Source organism: Ammospiza nelsoni, chromosome 7 (genome assembly GCF_027579445.1).
Source record: "Ammospiza nelsoni isolate bAmmNel1 chromosome 7, bAmmNel1.pri, whole genome shotgun sequence".
Classification (NCBI taxonomy): Eukaryota; Metazoa; Chordata; class Aves; order Passeriformes; family Passerellidae; genus Ammospiza; species Ammospiza nelsoni.
The window spans coordinates 15884926-15902383 of NC_080639.1; the positions used below are offsets into that span (position 1 = coordinate 15884926).

The 17458-nt window shown below is 42.0% G+C and overlaps 1 protein-coding gene across 1 annotated transcript in view; it reads left to right on the plus strand.

The window, feature by feature from the left end:
• The window catches only part of PIKFYVE (phosphoinositide kinase, FYVE-type zinc finger containing), a 60421-nt gene extending 43428 nt beyond the window's left edge, over positions 1-16993 (plus strand). The window contains exons 25-41 of the mRNA XM_059475726.1: positions 253-361; positions 470-624; positions 1137-1227; positions 2120-2180; positions 2760-2903; positions 3076-3196; positions 4320-4415; positions 5144-5227; positions 5696-5784; positions 6414-6578; positions 7154-7213; positions 7645-7821; positions 8530-8633; positions 8894-9022; positions 10331-10592; positions 12341-12415; positions 13526-16993. Coding sequence (XP_059331709.1) covers positions 253-361; positions 470-624; positions 1137-1227; positions 2120-2180; positions 2760-2903; positions 3076-3196; positions 4320-4415; positions 5144-5227; positions 5696-5784; positions 6414-6578; positions 7154-7213; positions 7645-7821; positions 8530-8633; positions 8894-9022; positions 10331-10592; positions 12341-12415; positions 13526-13641 — 2038 coding nt within the window. The 3' untranslated portion in view covers positions 13642-16993. The remainder of the gene's footprint in view (positions 1-252; positions 362-469; positions 625-1136; positions 1228-2119; positions 2181-2759; positions 2904-3075; positions 3197-4319; positions 4416-5143; positions 5228-5695; positions 5785-6413; positions 6579-7153; positions 7214-7644; positions 7822-8529; positions 8634-8893; positions 9023-10330; positions 10593-12340; positions 12416-13525) is intronic.
• The last annotated feature ends 465 nt before the right edge of the window (positions 16994-17458 follow it).

Sequence of the window (17458 nt, forward strand, 5' to 3'; positions counted from 1 at the left end):
CAACTTCCACTGCTAAGAATAAATTGTGGAGACAGAAGTCAGTGTGTGTAACTTCTAGATATCTCCTATCACTAATAAAGTTTCCCCGACTTTCTCTGTGACTGCAGTTGGATAGCTTACTAAGCAGGAAGGCTATCATATACTGTCTTCTATATTCTTAAATGCTAAACTTCAACACATTCAGACTATTTTAAAGAATGTTGAAGAAGCTCCAAGTAGTCACAGCTTAACTCTTTGCATTGCTGTTGGCAGGGTGTCACAAGTGTATCTTGCTGTGGATGATCGCCTTGCTTCTCTGAAAACGGATACCTTCAGCAAAACGAGGGAAGAGAAGATGGAAGACCTCTTTGCCCAAAAGGAGGTAATAGGCTGTTTGTACATCAGTGGTCCACAGGCTAAGTGTGTGGAGGAGCTGCTCGGATCTTGTGTTGTCTTGGTGAGATAACACTGACAGTTTTCCTTTTGGCAGATGGAAGAGGGAGAGTTTCGAAACTGGACTGAGAAAATCCAAGCAAGGCTGCTTTCATCATCACTGGACACGCCTCAACAGCTGCAATCTGTTTTTGAGTCTCTGATAGCTAAAAAGCAAGGACTTTGTGAGATGCTGCAAGCCTGGAATAATAGGTAAGAGGACACATGCTGGAATCATGAGCAACACTGATACAGTGTTGATTCTGGAAGGGAAGAGGTTCAGCTGTAGTTCCTTTCACTTTAGAGCAGTTACTGTATTGAGCTTGTTCTGAATGTGTTCTTCTGGTTGAGAACACACAGCTGATCAGTTGTAACAGAAAATCATTTGAGGCAATATGATAAAAGTATTGTGTTGTAGAGCACAACTTGCATTTGGAGGAGAAATTTTCATTTGAGTAATGGTGGAAGAGATGGGAAGAGGGGAGCATGGGACCTCTGGATTGGGTGAAATAGTCTCAGAGCTAAAGAAAATGTGCTGTCTTTGGCCATTTGAAACATCTTTGGCATCTGTTAGCAGCAATCTGAGTTTGTTATGGAGAAACTTGATAACTTGTGTCATTCAGAGATAACAACAGTAACCTACTCTTTGATTAGTTTTTCTTTGGTGGTGGTGGTTTTGTGTGGTAGTTTTTGTTTGTTTGTTTCATTGTTATTTTTTATTTAAGATTGCAGGATCTCTTCCAACAAGAGAAAGGGAGAAAACGTCCATCAGTACCACCCAGCCCTGGGAGACTGAGGCAAGGTGAAGAAAGCAAGGTATGGCTAACAGGCTATAAACCTCTCAAACATTTTTTTTCCGGGGCAGCACAATAGTCTTAAGACTGGCTTGAGTTCTCTTTAATAGTGATTAAAGAGATGCTGATTTTCTGCGATGTTTGTGTAGTGTTGATGTGAACACTGCCATCAGAGAGCTGCAGTCATTGTCGAGTGTGTGCCTAGATGGGAACTGGGCCATCTCCTTCAACCCTAGGTTGTTGCCCATCACGTGCACCCCTTGTGAAAAAGAAAAGACAAATAATGTTGACAAAAAACAGAGCAAATGACACAGGAAGGCCTGAAAATGGTTTTCAGATTGTGATGTTTTGTGATGTATCCTGTGGGAACTGACTGAAGGGATGGATAAATGATTTTGGACTGCTGCCTCAAGAGCTCTGTCCAAGGATACACACGCCAGCATGCTGAACTTCCACCCTTTGGGAAGCTGGAGCTCTGAGGAAATGTCTGGGCTGCAAGGCAGTACAATACGAGCATGACACCGAGAGGCTGAACTCCCAATAGTTCTATGGTAGCAAGGTGCACTAAAAACTCCTAGAGACCCTGGATTTGCTCTGCTGCATGTACAAATTCCCCTTCCACTTAACACATATTTGTTAGGTGCTAAAGCAAACCTTACCTTGATCTAGCAGGAAGGAGGTTCTTAGAGAGGGAGTGTAGCAGCATACACAGGTAACAGCCATCATAAGCATCCTGTGAACTTGAGTTGTTGTTGCCTTTTTCATATGGTAACAGGTACAGTGACATGCAGAGGCTGAGAAGTGGGTGGGAGTGCTCTGTTATAATACATCTACTTTTGTAAGTGTTCCACACAGGAGGAAATAAAACTGTAAAGAGCTTGGCACCAACGTTGGTGTTTTGTTATTCTGCCTAGATCAGCAGCATGGATGCTTCCCCACGCAATGCTTCTCCAGCACTGCAGAATGGAGAGAAAGGTCTGTTACTTATTTTTCATAATATGCCAATAGAAGCATATTGTAGCCCTTTTCCTGGCATAATATGGGAGCTTTTGTAAAATTTGATAAGTCAGAGAAATACCAAATCCTCATCATGTCACATTTGTTTTTTCTAGTGGTAAGATAGAAGTTGGCCATCTGCTTCTAATATGAAGCTGAATTACTAGTGATTAGTAAGTTGGCCAACAAGAATTTTCCATTGAACATTAGTTTAAAAACTTTCAGAAATTTTCTAATTAACTGAATAACTACATGGAATTTGGGAAATGCCTTTTGCCTCTTCTGTGATCTGGTTATGGGTGCTGAGATCTCTTAGCTGTCAGGCATACTGGGAGTTTGTGGGAGCTGATGGTAGTAGTTATAAGAGTACACATTTTCTGGAGGTGCTGCATTGATGAGCTTGCCCAGTCCTTTGGTTTGTGTGGCCTCGCCTGCTTTCTAAGTAAAAACTTTCTAAAAGTAGGTGCTGGTTATAGCTTGGGCTGGGAGCAAACAGTATCACTTCTGACAGCCATGTAAAATAATTTCTTCTGTCCTTAACTGTCCTTGTACTCTCAGAGGATCGTTTCCTGACAACTTTATCAAGTCAGAGCTCCACAGGCTCCACCCACCTACAGCTGCCCACCTCTCCAGAGGTTGCATCGGAGCATGTGACTGGTGCCAGCACACTCTCTGAACAGGACACAACCAGCAGCTCAGAAGGTATAGTTCAGTTGTGATCTTGTGTTCTTTCTCTTGCTTTTCTGTGCCAAGTCCACAAAATCCTTTTAGGAAGTGACAAATAACTGTTAACTGTGTGGTCTGTAGTCATCCTTCTGAATTTAAAGCTTAAACTTCGATATTGTGATGCAGACCTGACAAGTGTCTGTTCCAGATGTGTTTGATGGACACTCACTGGGATCTACAGACAGCCAAGTGAAGGAGAAGTCTACTATGAAAGCTATTTTGGCTAACTTTTTGCCTGGAAACAACTATAACCCCATTCCCTTTCCTTTGTAAGTACTGCATAATATACAAAAAATGTACAAAATCAGCAACCTTGTCAGATTGCAGGCAGAGCCATACATGTTTCCTTTGCTCAGTTTATAATTTAAGGCATTACTTGAGTTTGCCTGAGTAAGATAGAGAACTTTTTCAAGGTAGGAAGTTTTCTATGTCCATTCTAGGTGATTGTAGGTTAACCACCTTTCTTATGAATGATCTGCCCTTGTGTAAAGCCAGTATTAGTTTCCTCCTAGCAGGCATGCCTCCTCAGAGCTCTTGTGGGAGATGAAAGGATGGGGAAGAGGGGAGAAAGGTGCCTTCTAGCTCCATTGCTTCAGGGAGGGAGTGGAAATGCCCTTCCTTAGCAAAGCCCTTCCTTAACTAAAGCTACATGCCTGCGTCTTGTTTTTGCTTCCAGAGCTCTTCCAAGGGTTGGACTCAAATTGGCATTATCTGGGTGTAGGTCAGGTTCAACAGCTACTGCATGTGCCCTCAAGTGTCCCTCTGGTGTGAAGATGGGCAGGCTGGAAAGTCTCTCAGCTACTTGGTCTGCGTGCTTTGTAGTGTTTCTTGTTTGACATGAGCCTAATGTTTGGCAGCCTGAGTTTAACTTGGGAATCCCACCCCAGTGTAGGAGCACAGGCCTTGGGCTGATGAGGTAAAAGCTAAATGACTGACCCTACAGATGAGTTGAAAAAAATCATACAAGAATGCAGGAGGCTTTGGGGAGTTTTCTGTCATAAACTGCCTGTTTAGAAAAGAATCCAGGTTTGTCCCATGAGTTCAGTCTACAGGCTATGCTGCTGGATAGTCAAACCAAACTCAGGCAGGTTTTGGTGCCTTTAGAAACAGGGGCTGCTAAACAGAAGTAGACTCTTATTCTAACCTAAAGCTGGTCTTCTGATCCAAGCAGCTGGCTTGAAATGCTGATTTCCCTAACACTCTACCATTTAGAATTAACCACATAGTTATGAATGTGTCTGTTGGGAGAAGCTGATCTGGGGAACTTTGGTTCTATGCTGAGACTTAGAGCTTGTGCCTGGGAGTGCAGTGATGATATCTGGGTTTTGACCAAAACTTCTAGTCTTTACACAAATTTTTATGATCTACTAACAGTCTGTTGTTTTTGTTTAGTGACCCAGATAAGCACTACTTAATGTATGAGCATGAACGTGTACCTATTGCAGTCTGTGAGAAAGAACCAAGCTCCATCATAGCCTTTGCTCTCAGGTACTGGAGTGATTTGGCTTTTCATCTGACATACTTTACTTTTGCAGCTTTTGTGTTTGAGGAATATTTAAATTTTTATGATAGGGAACAAGCATGACAGAATTTCGATATTAAGCCATGTTAGAGTTTCTGCCAGAGATCGGATTCTTTCTTCTTACTGCTGAGATAATGAAAGTGCAACTGGATTTTGGACTTTTTTAGTGGAAGTCTAGTATGCAAAAATGACTTAGTTTTGTGGTGTTTCTTTTAATGAGATATCTATCACTAGAGAAAGAAGTGCAGCTAAGGTTTGCTGAGCCTCTCCAGCTGGAGGAAGTGCAACTGAGTTGGGGAACAGCTATTTGTATTGATATTGCAGTCTGTTTCTTGCTTACCTTTGGTTGTAGCAGCTCTTGTTACTGCTCAGCTCTTCTCACCAGCTGCTTCAGTAAACCTTTGGGTTTGCATGTCACAAGGCAGCAGATTTTTTAAGAAGCGCATTCTTAAATTGTGTGTGTGGGGGGGAATAATGGGGTATTTTTCCTGCAGTATTGTCTAGAGCAGCTTCTGTTTTAGGGAAAAAAAGTTCTAATAATAAGACAAAAACAAAGCAGAGGTTTTTCTACTGTGGTGTTTTGTTTACTGTGGCTGTCTCTGAACTGAGTCTTTGGGCTGGTATTTCAGAGTTTCCAAGAGAATACTTAATTATTTTGGGTCCCTTTCCCTTTCTTTTCTTTTTTCCTCATCAGTTGCAAGGAGTACAGAAATGCCCTGGATGAGTTGTCCAAAGCATCTCTGAAGAGCAGTTCTGAAGAAGGACTACAACCAAACAGGTTACATGCAGGAACTACAGTACATAGAATGAAGACACAGTGATGGTAGTGAATAAGCCAAAACTAGGATGAGGGAAAACCCTCAAAATATGCCCCTGTTAGGGTGTCTGCTTTCTGATGGAATCTGACTCATTCCTTGTAACCATCACATACTTCAGTCCATTTCACTTTATGGACCATGCTGGCTCCATCACCTAATCTCTTGGCTTTGTGCCAAGAGGAATACTGGGCCTGCTTACTTTGCTGTGGTCATGGATGGAACTTTGCTATGGACCTTGAGAGATATTTTTTAGGAAGATGGAGGAGGACAACTTTGGAGAGTCCCACACTGTTACACCTTTAAATGGTGTCTTTTTTTTCCTTTAGTGTTTAGGCAGGGGTCAGAGATAAATGTTCAGGCATAAAGCAGTAGTGTCTTAGGTGGCAGCATTTGTTGGTTCATCACTTCTTTGTTCTTTCTCCTTTCAGCATGTCAGACAGCAAACCCAAGAGCAGCAGCCCTGTCCGCCTGCCTGAGGCTAACGTGTGTCCCCTTCGCAGTGCAGAGCCAGAGCAGCGTAAGGCCATTTTACCAAAATCATCCATGGTGCTTATAGCTCAGACTTGAGTCCATTTAACCTGGATTCTAGTTAATGTGGGGAGGAAAAAGCATCGTTCTGAGTTGAAATTGTAACTAGCATTGACTTAATGTAACACATGAGAGGGATGGGAGTGTGTGGGCTTTTTATTTTTATGAAGATCTTATGAGATCAATAGTTCTTATGAGAACTATTATGAGATCAAACTGTCATTCTCTGATGAAATGTTATTATGTAGTGAACCTAAGGTTGTTCTTGAATCCAGCCTGTTCAGTGGGATATAATGCCCTTCTTTTGGCATTGCCTTCTTTAAAGAGATGCAGTTAAAACATCTTGAAATGGAGACATGAAGTTCTTACTGTATTAAAGACGCTTATTCTTGGTCTGTGTTTTCAAATGTCTCTGCACCCTAGGATGCTACTCAGAACACTGGATCATCCACCCTCATGGACCTTAGTTGCCTGAAGTTGCAAAAGAGTTAAAGTTTAATGGCATCATTGCTTCACTTAGAACAATGAATGTGGAATGTTCATAGGAGTCATGTTGTTATTAAACTGCCTGTCCTGTGGAAATGCCAACACCATCTTTTGTATTCCTTTTCACTGTAGCAAAGAAACCATCTGGTGTTTTGTCTTTCTTCCGTGGCACGGGAGGGAAGAGCCCAGACCTGTCTTCCCAGAAGAAAGAGACCTTACGTGGTGCTGACAGTGCTTACTACCAGGTTGGACAGATGGGCAAAGAGGGAGCAGAAAACCAAGGAGCAGAGACACAAGGTACAAGACTGCAGAGTTCATCTTCCCTCTTGGGTTGGTACTTCTCCCAAACCTCATCCATCCATGTAAGGCCCCAAATGCACTCCTGCTTGTACTTTTTCAGCAGTCCAGTGTTACTCAGCATGCATGGAAAATGAATCATTTGAATATGAAATATGTTTTTTTCCTGAGTAAATTCCTTTTCTTTGTAATAAGGGAAACAGGATCTTTCAAATTCAAGCTATAGGGACGTGGAGTAGTCTGGTCTTGAATGCCTTTCGATTGAGTTGGCTCTAGTTAAGCAGCCCTTAGTTCTTAATTTCTCACTTTAGTTCTCATTTTTTTAGCTCACGGAAAATGAATGAGGAGAGAGGCTGGATTTGTGTCCATAAACAGCAGTGCCCTTCTAGCATATGTATTATATTATACAACTATAGCTGTATTTATAATTCCCTGTGTATAGTTCCCACTGTATTCTTGAAAAAAAAAAAAAGAAAATATTTTTTTTGTAAAGTGAGTTTACAAGTAGTACCTAATGTGGCTTTCTCAGTAATAATAGTGAGCAGCCCTGACCAAATGTCCCTTTATGCCTTCAGATGATGGAGATGGAGGAGATGGACAGAAGAAACAGGTGGTGAATCCCCATGTGGAACTCCGTGAGTAGTTGTAAATAACAACTTAGTCTTAGCTGGCAAACTCATTTCTTCATGCACATGCAGTGGCAGTCTTGAAGTTAATGGTTGTTTTTTCTTGGTATTTTTGGTATCATGAAGGAAAAGCAAATCAAGAAAATAGCAATGCAATTTTTACTTACTGCAATCAATCGCTTTTGCAAAACTACTCCATAGACTTTTTTAAATTGTTCTTTTGTTTGAACACTTCCCCATGACATATACTATGAGCTTATCTAGAGGGAATTGACTTTCCTGTCATTTTCCATTTAAATCTCATTGGTTGAGACTTCTGAATTACACTAAGCATGAGAGAGATGTTTAGCACAGTAGTACTCCTCTAGACACAAGTAGAATCTCAGTGTTGTCTCCGGTAGTCAGTGCATGCTGTTATTGAGGAAAACCATTTTTTGCAGAGTTCTCAGATGCGAATGCCAAGTTCTACTGCCGGATTTATTATGCTGGGGAGTTTCACAGGATGCGTGAAGTGATCCTGGGGAGCAGTGAGGAGGATTTCATCCGATCCCTCTCTCACTCCATGCCCTGGCAGGCACGAGGTGGCAAATCTGGAGCTGCGTTCTACGTGACTGAGGGTAAATGCAGCTCCTTCCCCCTTTGTACTTAGGGGTTTTATTTCTGTATAGTGGTGGTTAGTGTGTAATTTAATCCCTGATAGCCTCTGTCCAGAGGGTTGCTGATTGTGAAGGGAGGGAGAAGGGAAAATTGAGTTGTTCTGGGGTCTTCAATATCAAATAATTTGTCTCTTTGTATGTGCAGGAAAACAAAATATAGTTCTGTTTTTCAGCAGTAGCAGCTAGGAAAGCCAATTGAACCGAAGGGTTGTACTCTCAGGCAGGCTTCAGAAAACAAAAACGAGTATAATTCAAGGAAAACTTGTTGTTAAAGACACAGTGTTTCTTAAAATCTCATGTGCTATTGTGAATCTAATTTTTTTTTTAGAACTTTAGCCATTTCTAGGCTTCTATGTAAAACAAGTATTGAACAAAAAAGTCTGTAGGCAGTTTCTGTTGGCTGTATAGGAAGACTGTATAGTTGAGGTAGACCTAGTGTAGTCAGTCTCTTGTCCATGTTTTACTGGAAGGTAGAAATCCAGGGAGGCTGAAATTCAGAATATCTGAAGTAAAAAGAATCCAGAAATGAACTTCTGAGGGTAAGGATTTAAGAGAATTGTAGTGCTTTAATTTTTTAAACCATTGTAGCTATGTGACAGTCCTAAAAAATTGTAAATATGCATCACTTATTGTATGTAACCCTGTTGCCTCTGTCTAATATTAAAACAGATGATAGATTCATCTTGAAGCAAATGCCTCGTCTGGAAGTCCAGTCATTCCTTGACTTTGCTCCACACTACTTCACTTACATCACTAATGCAGTTCAACAGAAGGTATTAAAAAAAGTGCTTTTTGTTTTAGGCAGTGTTCTGGATTTTAAAGACTAGTAGAATTTTCTATTAATCTTTTTCATTTAAATGAAAGCAAACTTTGGAGGGTGTGAGTTACATTAATAATGGGTTTTTAAGATGTAAAGTGGAAATTATGCTTGGACTTCTGAGCTGTAATACAGAGTCAGACAGAACAGTGGTGCTTCTGGTGTGGGATTGCTGATTGTCTACACAGATCTTAACCCATGTCTTGTCTTCATTAGAAACCCACAGCACTGGCTAAAATCCTTGGGGTCTATCGAATCGGTTACAAGAACTCTCAAAACAACACTGAAAAGAAGCTGGATCTGCTTGTCATGGAAAACCTTTTCTATGGCAGGAAAATGGCTCAGGTAAGAGCCAAGTGTTCTGTTCCTTGCAGTGCAGTTGTGACTGGGAGAAAGAGCAGGGCCATTCGTAGCCATCTAGGTGACTTTTAACTTTGCATGTGCTGTTGACCTCTCACACTGCTCAAAGGTGACAGTTTGTGCCTCTTCTTTGTTATGTGATCGTCAGGAGCTTGATGCCTCTCTTGGCTAGTTCAGATAGCTGTTGTGCAGGGTTCAGTCTTCAGAAGTCCTGTTTGTCCCTGTATCTCTGGTGTTTGAGAGAAAGCATTAGTAACCTGGTTATGAAAATGTAAAATCTTTTTACAAAACTTTCAGAGGAACTGACTGGAATTACAGAATAATTAGTTTAGAATGAGAGCGTCACTCAGAAAGAGTTACTCTGTAGTGGGGGAAATTAATTATTTTTTTCAACACACTGTTCTTTCTTGGAACCACTTCAGGTGTGGGACAAGATTTTGAGTTCAGTCTTGCTCTTAGTCAAGGAAAAGCCATCTTTATAGGCATTGGAATGAGGATATTAAAATTACTGGGGGAAATTCTCTTTAAATAGAGATTTGAAGCTGAAAAGGAAGTTCAAACAAACATCACTTCTAAACCTTGATAGTATCAGTTCTTTCCACTTTACCTCTCAGTGCCTGACCTCAAACAGGGAATGTTTGTGGGAGAAAGTGGATGGAGGGAATTCTAGATGGATGTAAAGGATGTTGTGGGTTTCTTTTTGTTTGTCTGTTGTTTAAATCATGAGGAGGGCTCAGGCACTACAAAACCGAAACCCAAACAGACTGTGGACTCTATTGAATGCAAGTTAGTGAAATCTTGACTGGACAGAACTTGAACAACCTTCTCTAACAGGGAGAAGCAGAAGTTCTTGAAGCAGGACTTTGGACTGGAGAACTCCAGAGATAATTTCCAGCCTCATGATGGGTCTGTCATTTGCCTTGGAGTGTTAACTGGTGCTTCACTGCACCACCCACCTCCCTCTTCGGTGGCTTTGCTTTTGTCAGCAATTAACTCTGTAGAAACTGGCTGGAAAACTGAGTTTACCTAAACAATATGAAAAATAGAGGGATCCTTTTTCTCTTAATTTAAACTAAATATTAGTGAAATAACTTGCCTAAAACTTGTGAATTGAGGTATTGAGGTGGCAGAGCTTTTACCTAGGCTTACATGCTATTCTCTACAAAAATTTTTTTTGTCTTCCTCCTAAAGAGAAGGAAAGAGTTGTCCAGCTGTGCTGCCTTCTCAGGTGGTAGGTACTGAAGTCTTTAACCCAGAAAAGTGAAACAAAGCAGTGCTGTTCTCCATTTGCAGGTGTTTGACCTGAAGGGCTCCCTCCGGAATAGAAATGTTAAAACAGAGACAGGCAAGGAAACCTGTGATGTGGTCCTGCTGGATGAAAACCTTCTGAAGATGGTTCGGGACAACCCCTTGTACATCCGTTCCCATTGCAAGGCTGTGCTGAAAGCCTCCATACACAGTGATTCCCAGTTCCTCTCCAGCCATCTCATCATCGACTATTCCCTGCTGGTGGGGCGGGATGATACCAACAACGAGCTGGTCGTTGGGATCATTGGTACGTTGTCTTTTGTATTTTGTTGCTCTCAGATGATGAAATGGTTCCCTTCTGGTTTAGATGTTCATAATGCTCCCACCAGAGAGATGCATGTCAAGAAATCTTGTCTTCTCCCTGGTGGAATACCAGCTGCACCTCTTACATGTATTCAAAGTGGAGGCAGTAAGTCTTCTCTCCAGGTCTCTCATAGGCTCAGATTAGCATTTACATTGCCATGGTATATGCATAGGTAGTTTAACCTACACTTTGACTCCAGTTGAGTTATTTGTATGCTTTTATGTGTTCAATCTGTAAACTTTAGTTTAGTCATGTTTACATAGGCTTCAATCTTGTGTGGAGGGGCTCTAAGGAGAAACAGTATTGGTCGGGTTGGAAAAAAGAAGTTAAACCATGGGATCTCATATAATCATATAGTCTGACCTGGATAATGTGGGTGGCAGTGCAGTAATTACCTTACTGCATCCTCTGGCTTGTGACTGGAGAGACAGAAAAAGAGATGATTTAGACGGACAAACTTCTGTAGTATAAAAGACTTAGAGATGAGGCAGTTTTGCAGGATGTGGAATTGACTTAGGGAAATGGTCATGAAACCCAGCTCAGAAATGCTTCCAAATGGGATCTCAGGATAGGAGGTCTGGATTTCACTTATTCTGATAAAGCTCAAAAGCCTTTTCAATAACATTTTTAGTTGAGAATTAAAGTCAGAGCTACAAAGCAAGCTCTTGTTTGTTGCAAGTTGTTATTACTTTCTAGATTTGTAGACTCTTGAATATTGGAACAGGATGGGACTACACTGACCATGTGCTTCTCCTGTATGTGTGGCTTTTTGTTGCCCTATGTTAAGTCTTATCTGATACATGATATTTAAAGCTACCAGCTCCTTCAGCGTTTAACACAAATATCTGAAGGAACTTGGTGAACCCAAATATTATCAAGAAGAGAGAACATGTCTGCTGTATCAGACTATCAGAATGTTCTTTAGATGATACCTGGAGAACTTATAAAGTACTCAAGCTAAATTTGTATTGGACTGGAACTAAAAAATCTTAGTGTGGACTGTGTTTGAATCTGAGGTCAGTATCTCTACCTATTTTAGATCCTTATGTGATACAGGAAACAAGTAAGTTAGGTCTCTGAAAGCTGGTCTTACTGCAGCTTTAGCTTTGCAGGCCCAAATGTTCATGTGCTTGTGACTGAGCATGCCTTCTCTGGAAGGGGCTTGGAAACAATTCAGAAGTTGTCTTCTTGCTGCCCCCCTCTGCCAGTCAGAGTCACTGACTGGTAGGTGGTATTTCCAGTCCTCTCTATCATAAAGTGGCAATCCCTTCCATTCTGTTATCAAACCTGCAGGTGGCTGCAGTGATGACAGATACTGGTTTAAATGGAGAGGTGTCCAAGCCTTAGTGCTTTTAGTGGGGTTTCTGGGATGAGGGTGAGTGAAGTGACCCTTGTAGATGGGCCTGTGACACTCTAACATGGATAAAGACAGATGTGCTTGGGCAGCCTGTGCTTGTGGAGACAGGAAGAGTTGATTGTGATCTTGCTGGGCTTTTGAAAGACTGTATTCACCCTACACAAACATAATACAGAAAATGAGGCAACTGGTAGGGAAAACACTGAAGCTCTGACTATAAAGCACTGCTGCTTTCCTGCCCTCTTTGGGGGGAAATAGATACATTTTAAAACAGTGTTACTTGGATTAAAACAAGTAAAACATATTTGTGTGTGGATTTTTTTTATTGTAACAGATTATATTCGTACTTTTACCTGGGACAAAAAGCTGGAAATGGTGGTAAAGTCAACTGGCATCTTGGGAGGGCAAGGTAAGTCCAGACTGAAAGCAAAGATTTTGATCATGTTTCCTTGTTACATGGACGCTTTCTATAACACTGCTAAAGTCACAACTTCCCCACCATGCAAATTTGTGACAGATTAAGTTGTTGAGAACAGAGGAAGGAATAATAGAATACCAGGTTGGAAGGGACCTCAAGGGTTATCTGATCCAACCTTTCTTGACAAAAGTGCAGTCTGTACAAGATGGCTTAATACCCTGTGCAGCTGAATCTTAAATCCCCTCTGTTGGGGAATCCATCCTTTCACTGGCAAGACTATTCCAGTGGCTGGTTGTTCTCATTGAGAAAAGTGTTCCTCTTATGTCTCTCTGGACTCTGCCCAGTAATAACATATATCCGTTACCCCTCATCTTTTCCATGTGGCTCCTTGTAAAATGAGTCTCCGTCTTCTTTTTAGCCACCCTATAAATACTGGAACATGGTGGTATGGTGTCCTCTAAGCAGCCTTTTTTCCAAGGCTGAACAAACCCAGTTCTCTTAGCATTTCCTCATGTGGCAGGCTTCCTAGTCCTTGGATCATCCCTGTGGCCCTTCTCTGAACCCTCTTCAGCCTGTCCACGTACATATATATTTTTTTCCCATTTTTCCCCCTCTTTTTTCTTCTTTTTTTTTTTTTTTTAATATAGCAGGGACCAAAACTGTGTCCAGTATTCCAGGCATGGCCTGGAAGAGTAGCACCTTCAGGTGGAAGATAATGCTGGGATACTGGTGGGACAATGACTTGTGTCCTTCTGTCTCTCTGCTGGTGATGTCCTTGTTGATGCAGCCCAGTGTCCTTCCTGCTGGCTTTCTTTGCCACAGCAGCAGCAGCACTGTTCACTCCCACTGAGCTGCTTGTCCACCAGGATCCTCAGGTCTCTCTCACAGAGCTGCTCCCCAGGGAGATCCCAGCCTGTGCTGTGCTCCTGCATTGTGTTTTCCCAGGTGCAAAACCTTATGCTTATTTGTTGCTGAAATTTATAAGGTTCTATCTTGTGACTTTCAAGTTTATGCTGTCTGCTGGTGTAATCTCATGTGACATCTGTCTGTTCTGCAGTATCTTTAGCCCATTTCTAACTGCCCTTGGCTCTTGCCCATTAGGTAAGATGCCCACTGTGGTCTCTCCAGAGCTGTACCGGACCAGGTTTTGTGAAGCTATGGACAAGTATTTCCTGATGGTGCCAGACCATTGGACAGGACTGGGCCTGAATTGCTGAGCTAAAGCCCATATTGGGAAAGCACAAGAGGACAATGACATTATAGGCCACTCTCTTCCAGCGGTCTGTCCAGCAGCAAGAGGATTGCAGTTCCATGTCTACACTGACCATGGGCATCGTGTTGCAGAGTGTGAAATCTGCTTGCACTTTAATCCCCTCTTGGAGGATAACAAGCAAACCTGCCTCAGTAAGGATCTAAACTGTAAGGTACCACTGAACAGCACTGCTAAGTGACATCCCTGCTTTTAGTAGGGAAGGTGATGCTATCTCCTTCTAAGTACTGGACTGACATTCTATCCAGATCCTGATGGTGAAGAAGTACACGATCTCTGGAAGTCTTGCACTGCCAAAATGGTGTTGAATACATGCAACTCGTGTTTCTGTAGTGGATACTTGGTACTGAAAATGTGAAATAAACTCCCCAAACATGGATGGTGGAGAGAAGAATGAGTTACTTCATGAGTTCTGCTATTGTTACAAGGTCTGTAATTGACTGTTTAGGATCCATTAATAACTTGTGCTGTTTATGCTCCATAGTTTTAATTCTTACTGGGTTCTGTAAACAGTATTTTTTTAAGGCAGCTCCACATCTATAATGCCCTATTACTCCATCTTTTAAGTTATGTTACTGCAGTACAGCTCTGGTTTATCTGTCATAGTTGCATTTTAGCTGAATCCCATAAAAATGGATTGTCAGTCATCAGTATACTGCCAAACTCAAAACATATCCCTTCACTCCTAAAGAGTACTTTGATCTGAATGTTGCTCAAATTCCTAGAAACAGGTAACTAACATACCCTTTAATTTAACAAGACTTGATTGATTATAGTTTTGAAGCAGATTAACCCTTTCCTTAGTAAAGGTAGTGAGATGCTAGACAAAGTGAATACTGCAGCTTTCTTCTTAATGCAACTATCATTCCTGGCAGATCACTTCAAATCCATTTCAGTTTCCCTTTACTTTCAAGCAATGCAATTACCTCATGGTGAATTTTTGCCAGGAGAATGTTTTTCTTGCATTCATGTCATGATTTTTTTTTTGGTCACGGAGATGAATGTAGTTGTTGTTTTCTGTAAAAAGGAAAACCTGAACTAACAGGTATCTTATATGATGCATGAGATGTGCAGAGATCTGTGAGTCTCTGTATCATTACAATAAGCATTTCTTTCCATTTAAAAAAAAAAACTTTACTACTTTTTGAGGTGATGAGTTTACTTTTTAGTTTCATTATAATACAGGCCAGTAAATAACAGGAGTTTTAATGAGTTTGAAAAGCAAGAATACTGTCCTTTGACTTCCAGTCTCTGGTGGAAGAACATCAAATGAACATGGAATCTGGGACAGATTTAGTGATCACTTGCTCATTCTAACCAGTTGCCTCATAATGCCCTCATCAATGTAACTATGGATTGAAACGTGCATTTTGTTCAGTTCTCCTGTGCTCAGTATTTTTTTCTGCAGTAGATGGTGGTGGCTGTTTAGGAGTGACCAGCAGTGGGCAGCACTGAGAAAGGAAAAGGCCAGCAGTGAGACTTGAGCTATTTGCTCCAAAACCAAGCAGTGTGGCTCTTGTCTGAGCTGCCAGGATGTAACAGTCATTTGTGTTGGAAGGAGCCCTCCCCACCCTGTTGCAACACTGTACTAGAGGATGAGCAAAGATGCTGGCCTTGAAGCAGCAGAAAAGCAAGTGTACTGATTTCCTCAGTGCAATGTGAGAATTGTTTCTGGGGGTGCATTGTTGAAGGCTACAGTGATGTGTGCTGTGGAAAGAGGTCACAGTACTCCTTGCTTCAGTCCAACACAGCACATCCAGCACAGCTGATCACCTCTGGGATGCATCTTGCCTCTTTTGTTGAAATGTTCTCCCAGTTTGCCTGGTTGTGTATGTGGCCTTGTCTAATGAGGGCAACCAGTCCATCAGCTCAGTGCTACTCCCACTTCTGTGGCCTCTACCTACTGTCTTGGTTCATCAATGTGAAAGAACCTGCTGTGCAGCCTATGTTCCAGTCTCAGTTAAAGTTTACATGTGTTCTCCTCCTTCCCTTCTTAAAGTTTACAGGCAAAACTTGACTGTCCTGGCCAGCTAAGGTGACCCAACAGCAGCTAATTATGTTGTCTTCCAGCTTGGTCAGTATGTGGATTGGTGGATGGAGCATGAGTGTGGGCATGGCACCTGCACTAGGCTGATGTGGTGTGCTAGCCCAGTCTGTCACCAGTAACCCTCGTCTTATCTGGGATGTGTGGCTGCTCTGTGCTGCTTGGCTGCCAGAGTCCTGAGCAGATGGCTGTGAGCAGCTTCATCATCTGACAGTGGCTGGTACTCCTCGGAACGGGACAGCACAAGGCCCTCAGCACTGCAGAAGGGAGAGAGAATCTTCCACTTTCTGCAGCCTGTGAACAGAGCCAGAGACGTGAATGGTCATGGCCCAACTTCTTGGGCTGAAGTTACAGCAGTTGGAGAGATTTGTAGGAATGATCTTGAGCTGGTATCAACAGTTAATTGGCCAGGATGTGGCTGATAGACTAGTCCTGATTAGACTGGAATATAAACTACTGGTCATGAGTATCACAGTAGCTGCAGTATCAGCTGGAGTTGGGTCATCTTGGATGTCCTGTGGTATAAAGCTGTAAGCATTTCTAGTCCAAATCCCAGCAGCTGAATGGGTCTCCTCAAATGTTCTATTTTCAGTATAGTTGTCCTGACATTTCAATTACTACCAAGCTTAATTTTCTCAGAAGGAGAGCAATACTTCATGCAGAACAAATCTTTGAGAGCTGCTTGGGAGGCTGTGTTCAGTCTGTGTCCCTGTAGAATTCCTAAGGATGAACCCTTTGGTCAGAGCTTATTTCTTTGTTTATAACACAGGTTTAGCATATGTGTAAGTAAATCCCAGTTGCAAATATGAAGACTGAATTTCTTCAGAGCTACACTGACTCTTCTGTTGATCTGAGGCCTTGAGACAAATGTCTAAATCTTGTCCAAGTCAGAAGCAATGACTGAGTCAGCATGTGGACAGCAGAATGCCTTCTAGCAGCCCAGGGATGCATTCTGTCCCCAAAAAGCACATGAGGGACTCTTGCTGGTCGAGCAGTTCTAGTGGGCTCAGGGGAGCTACCTGTGGAGTCTCCTTTGTGAGAATGACCAAAAACAAATTAATTGCTCACTAGCTGGTGGCCAGACTAGTCATTCTTCAAAGCACTTAATGTACTATATTGTATGCATTTCTATTCTAACTTGGTTCAGCTGTATTTTATAAAATTGATGTACTAAACTATTTGAGAATAATTGCCTTGACTACTTGGATAATCAAAATGTAATGTATATAGATACAAATAAAGTGACTAAAGTATACTTGAGTCTGTTCCATGTGTGGAGCAGTTGGGTCTCATTGCACCCCATTTTCTTGATCAGAGGCAAGGCCACTGCTCACTGTGCAGGGACTGCTGTGCTGGAGAGTGCCAGCTTTGTGTGCAGTGTAAGATGCCTGTCCTGTCTCTGTACCTCACAGCTTGTCTCCTCTGATGCAGCAGCACCTCTGGGCAGCTCCCCAGGGCAGTGGCAGTGGAACGTGCAAATAACCTTTTACACAGTTCTGTCTTCCCTGCAGCTGCTGTTCACCACAGTGCTCTGTGAGACAGGGATCCAGTTTTGTCCAGCAGGTGGTGGTGTGCCTTTGCCCAGTTCTGCCACGATATAGAACACGTGCCAGGTATTTCCATAATCTTTTTTTAAGTGGACTAGATAAAGAAAAAAATCCAAGAAGGTCTGAAAATAAATGTATTCTCTTGGTTGTTTCACATTTACCTGGTATATATT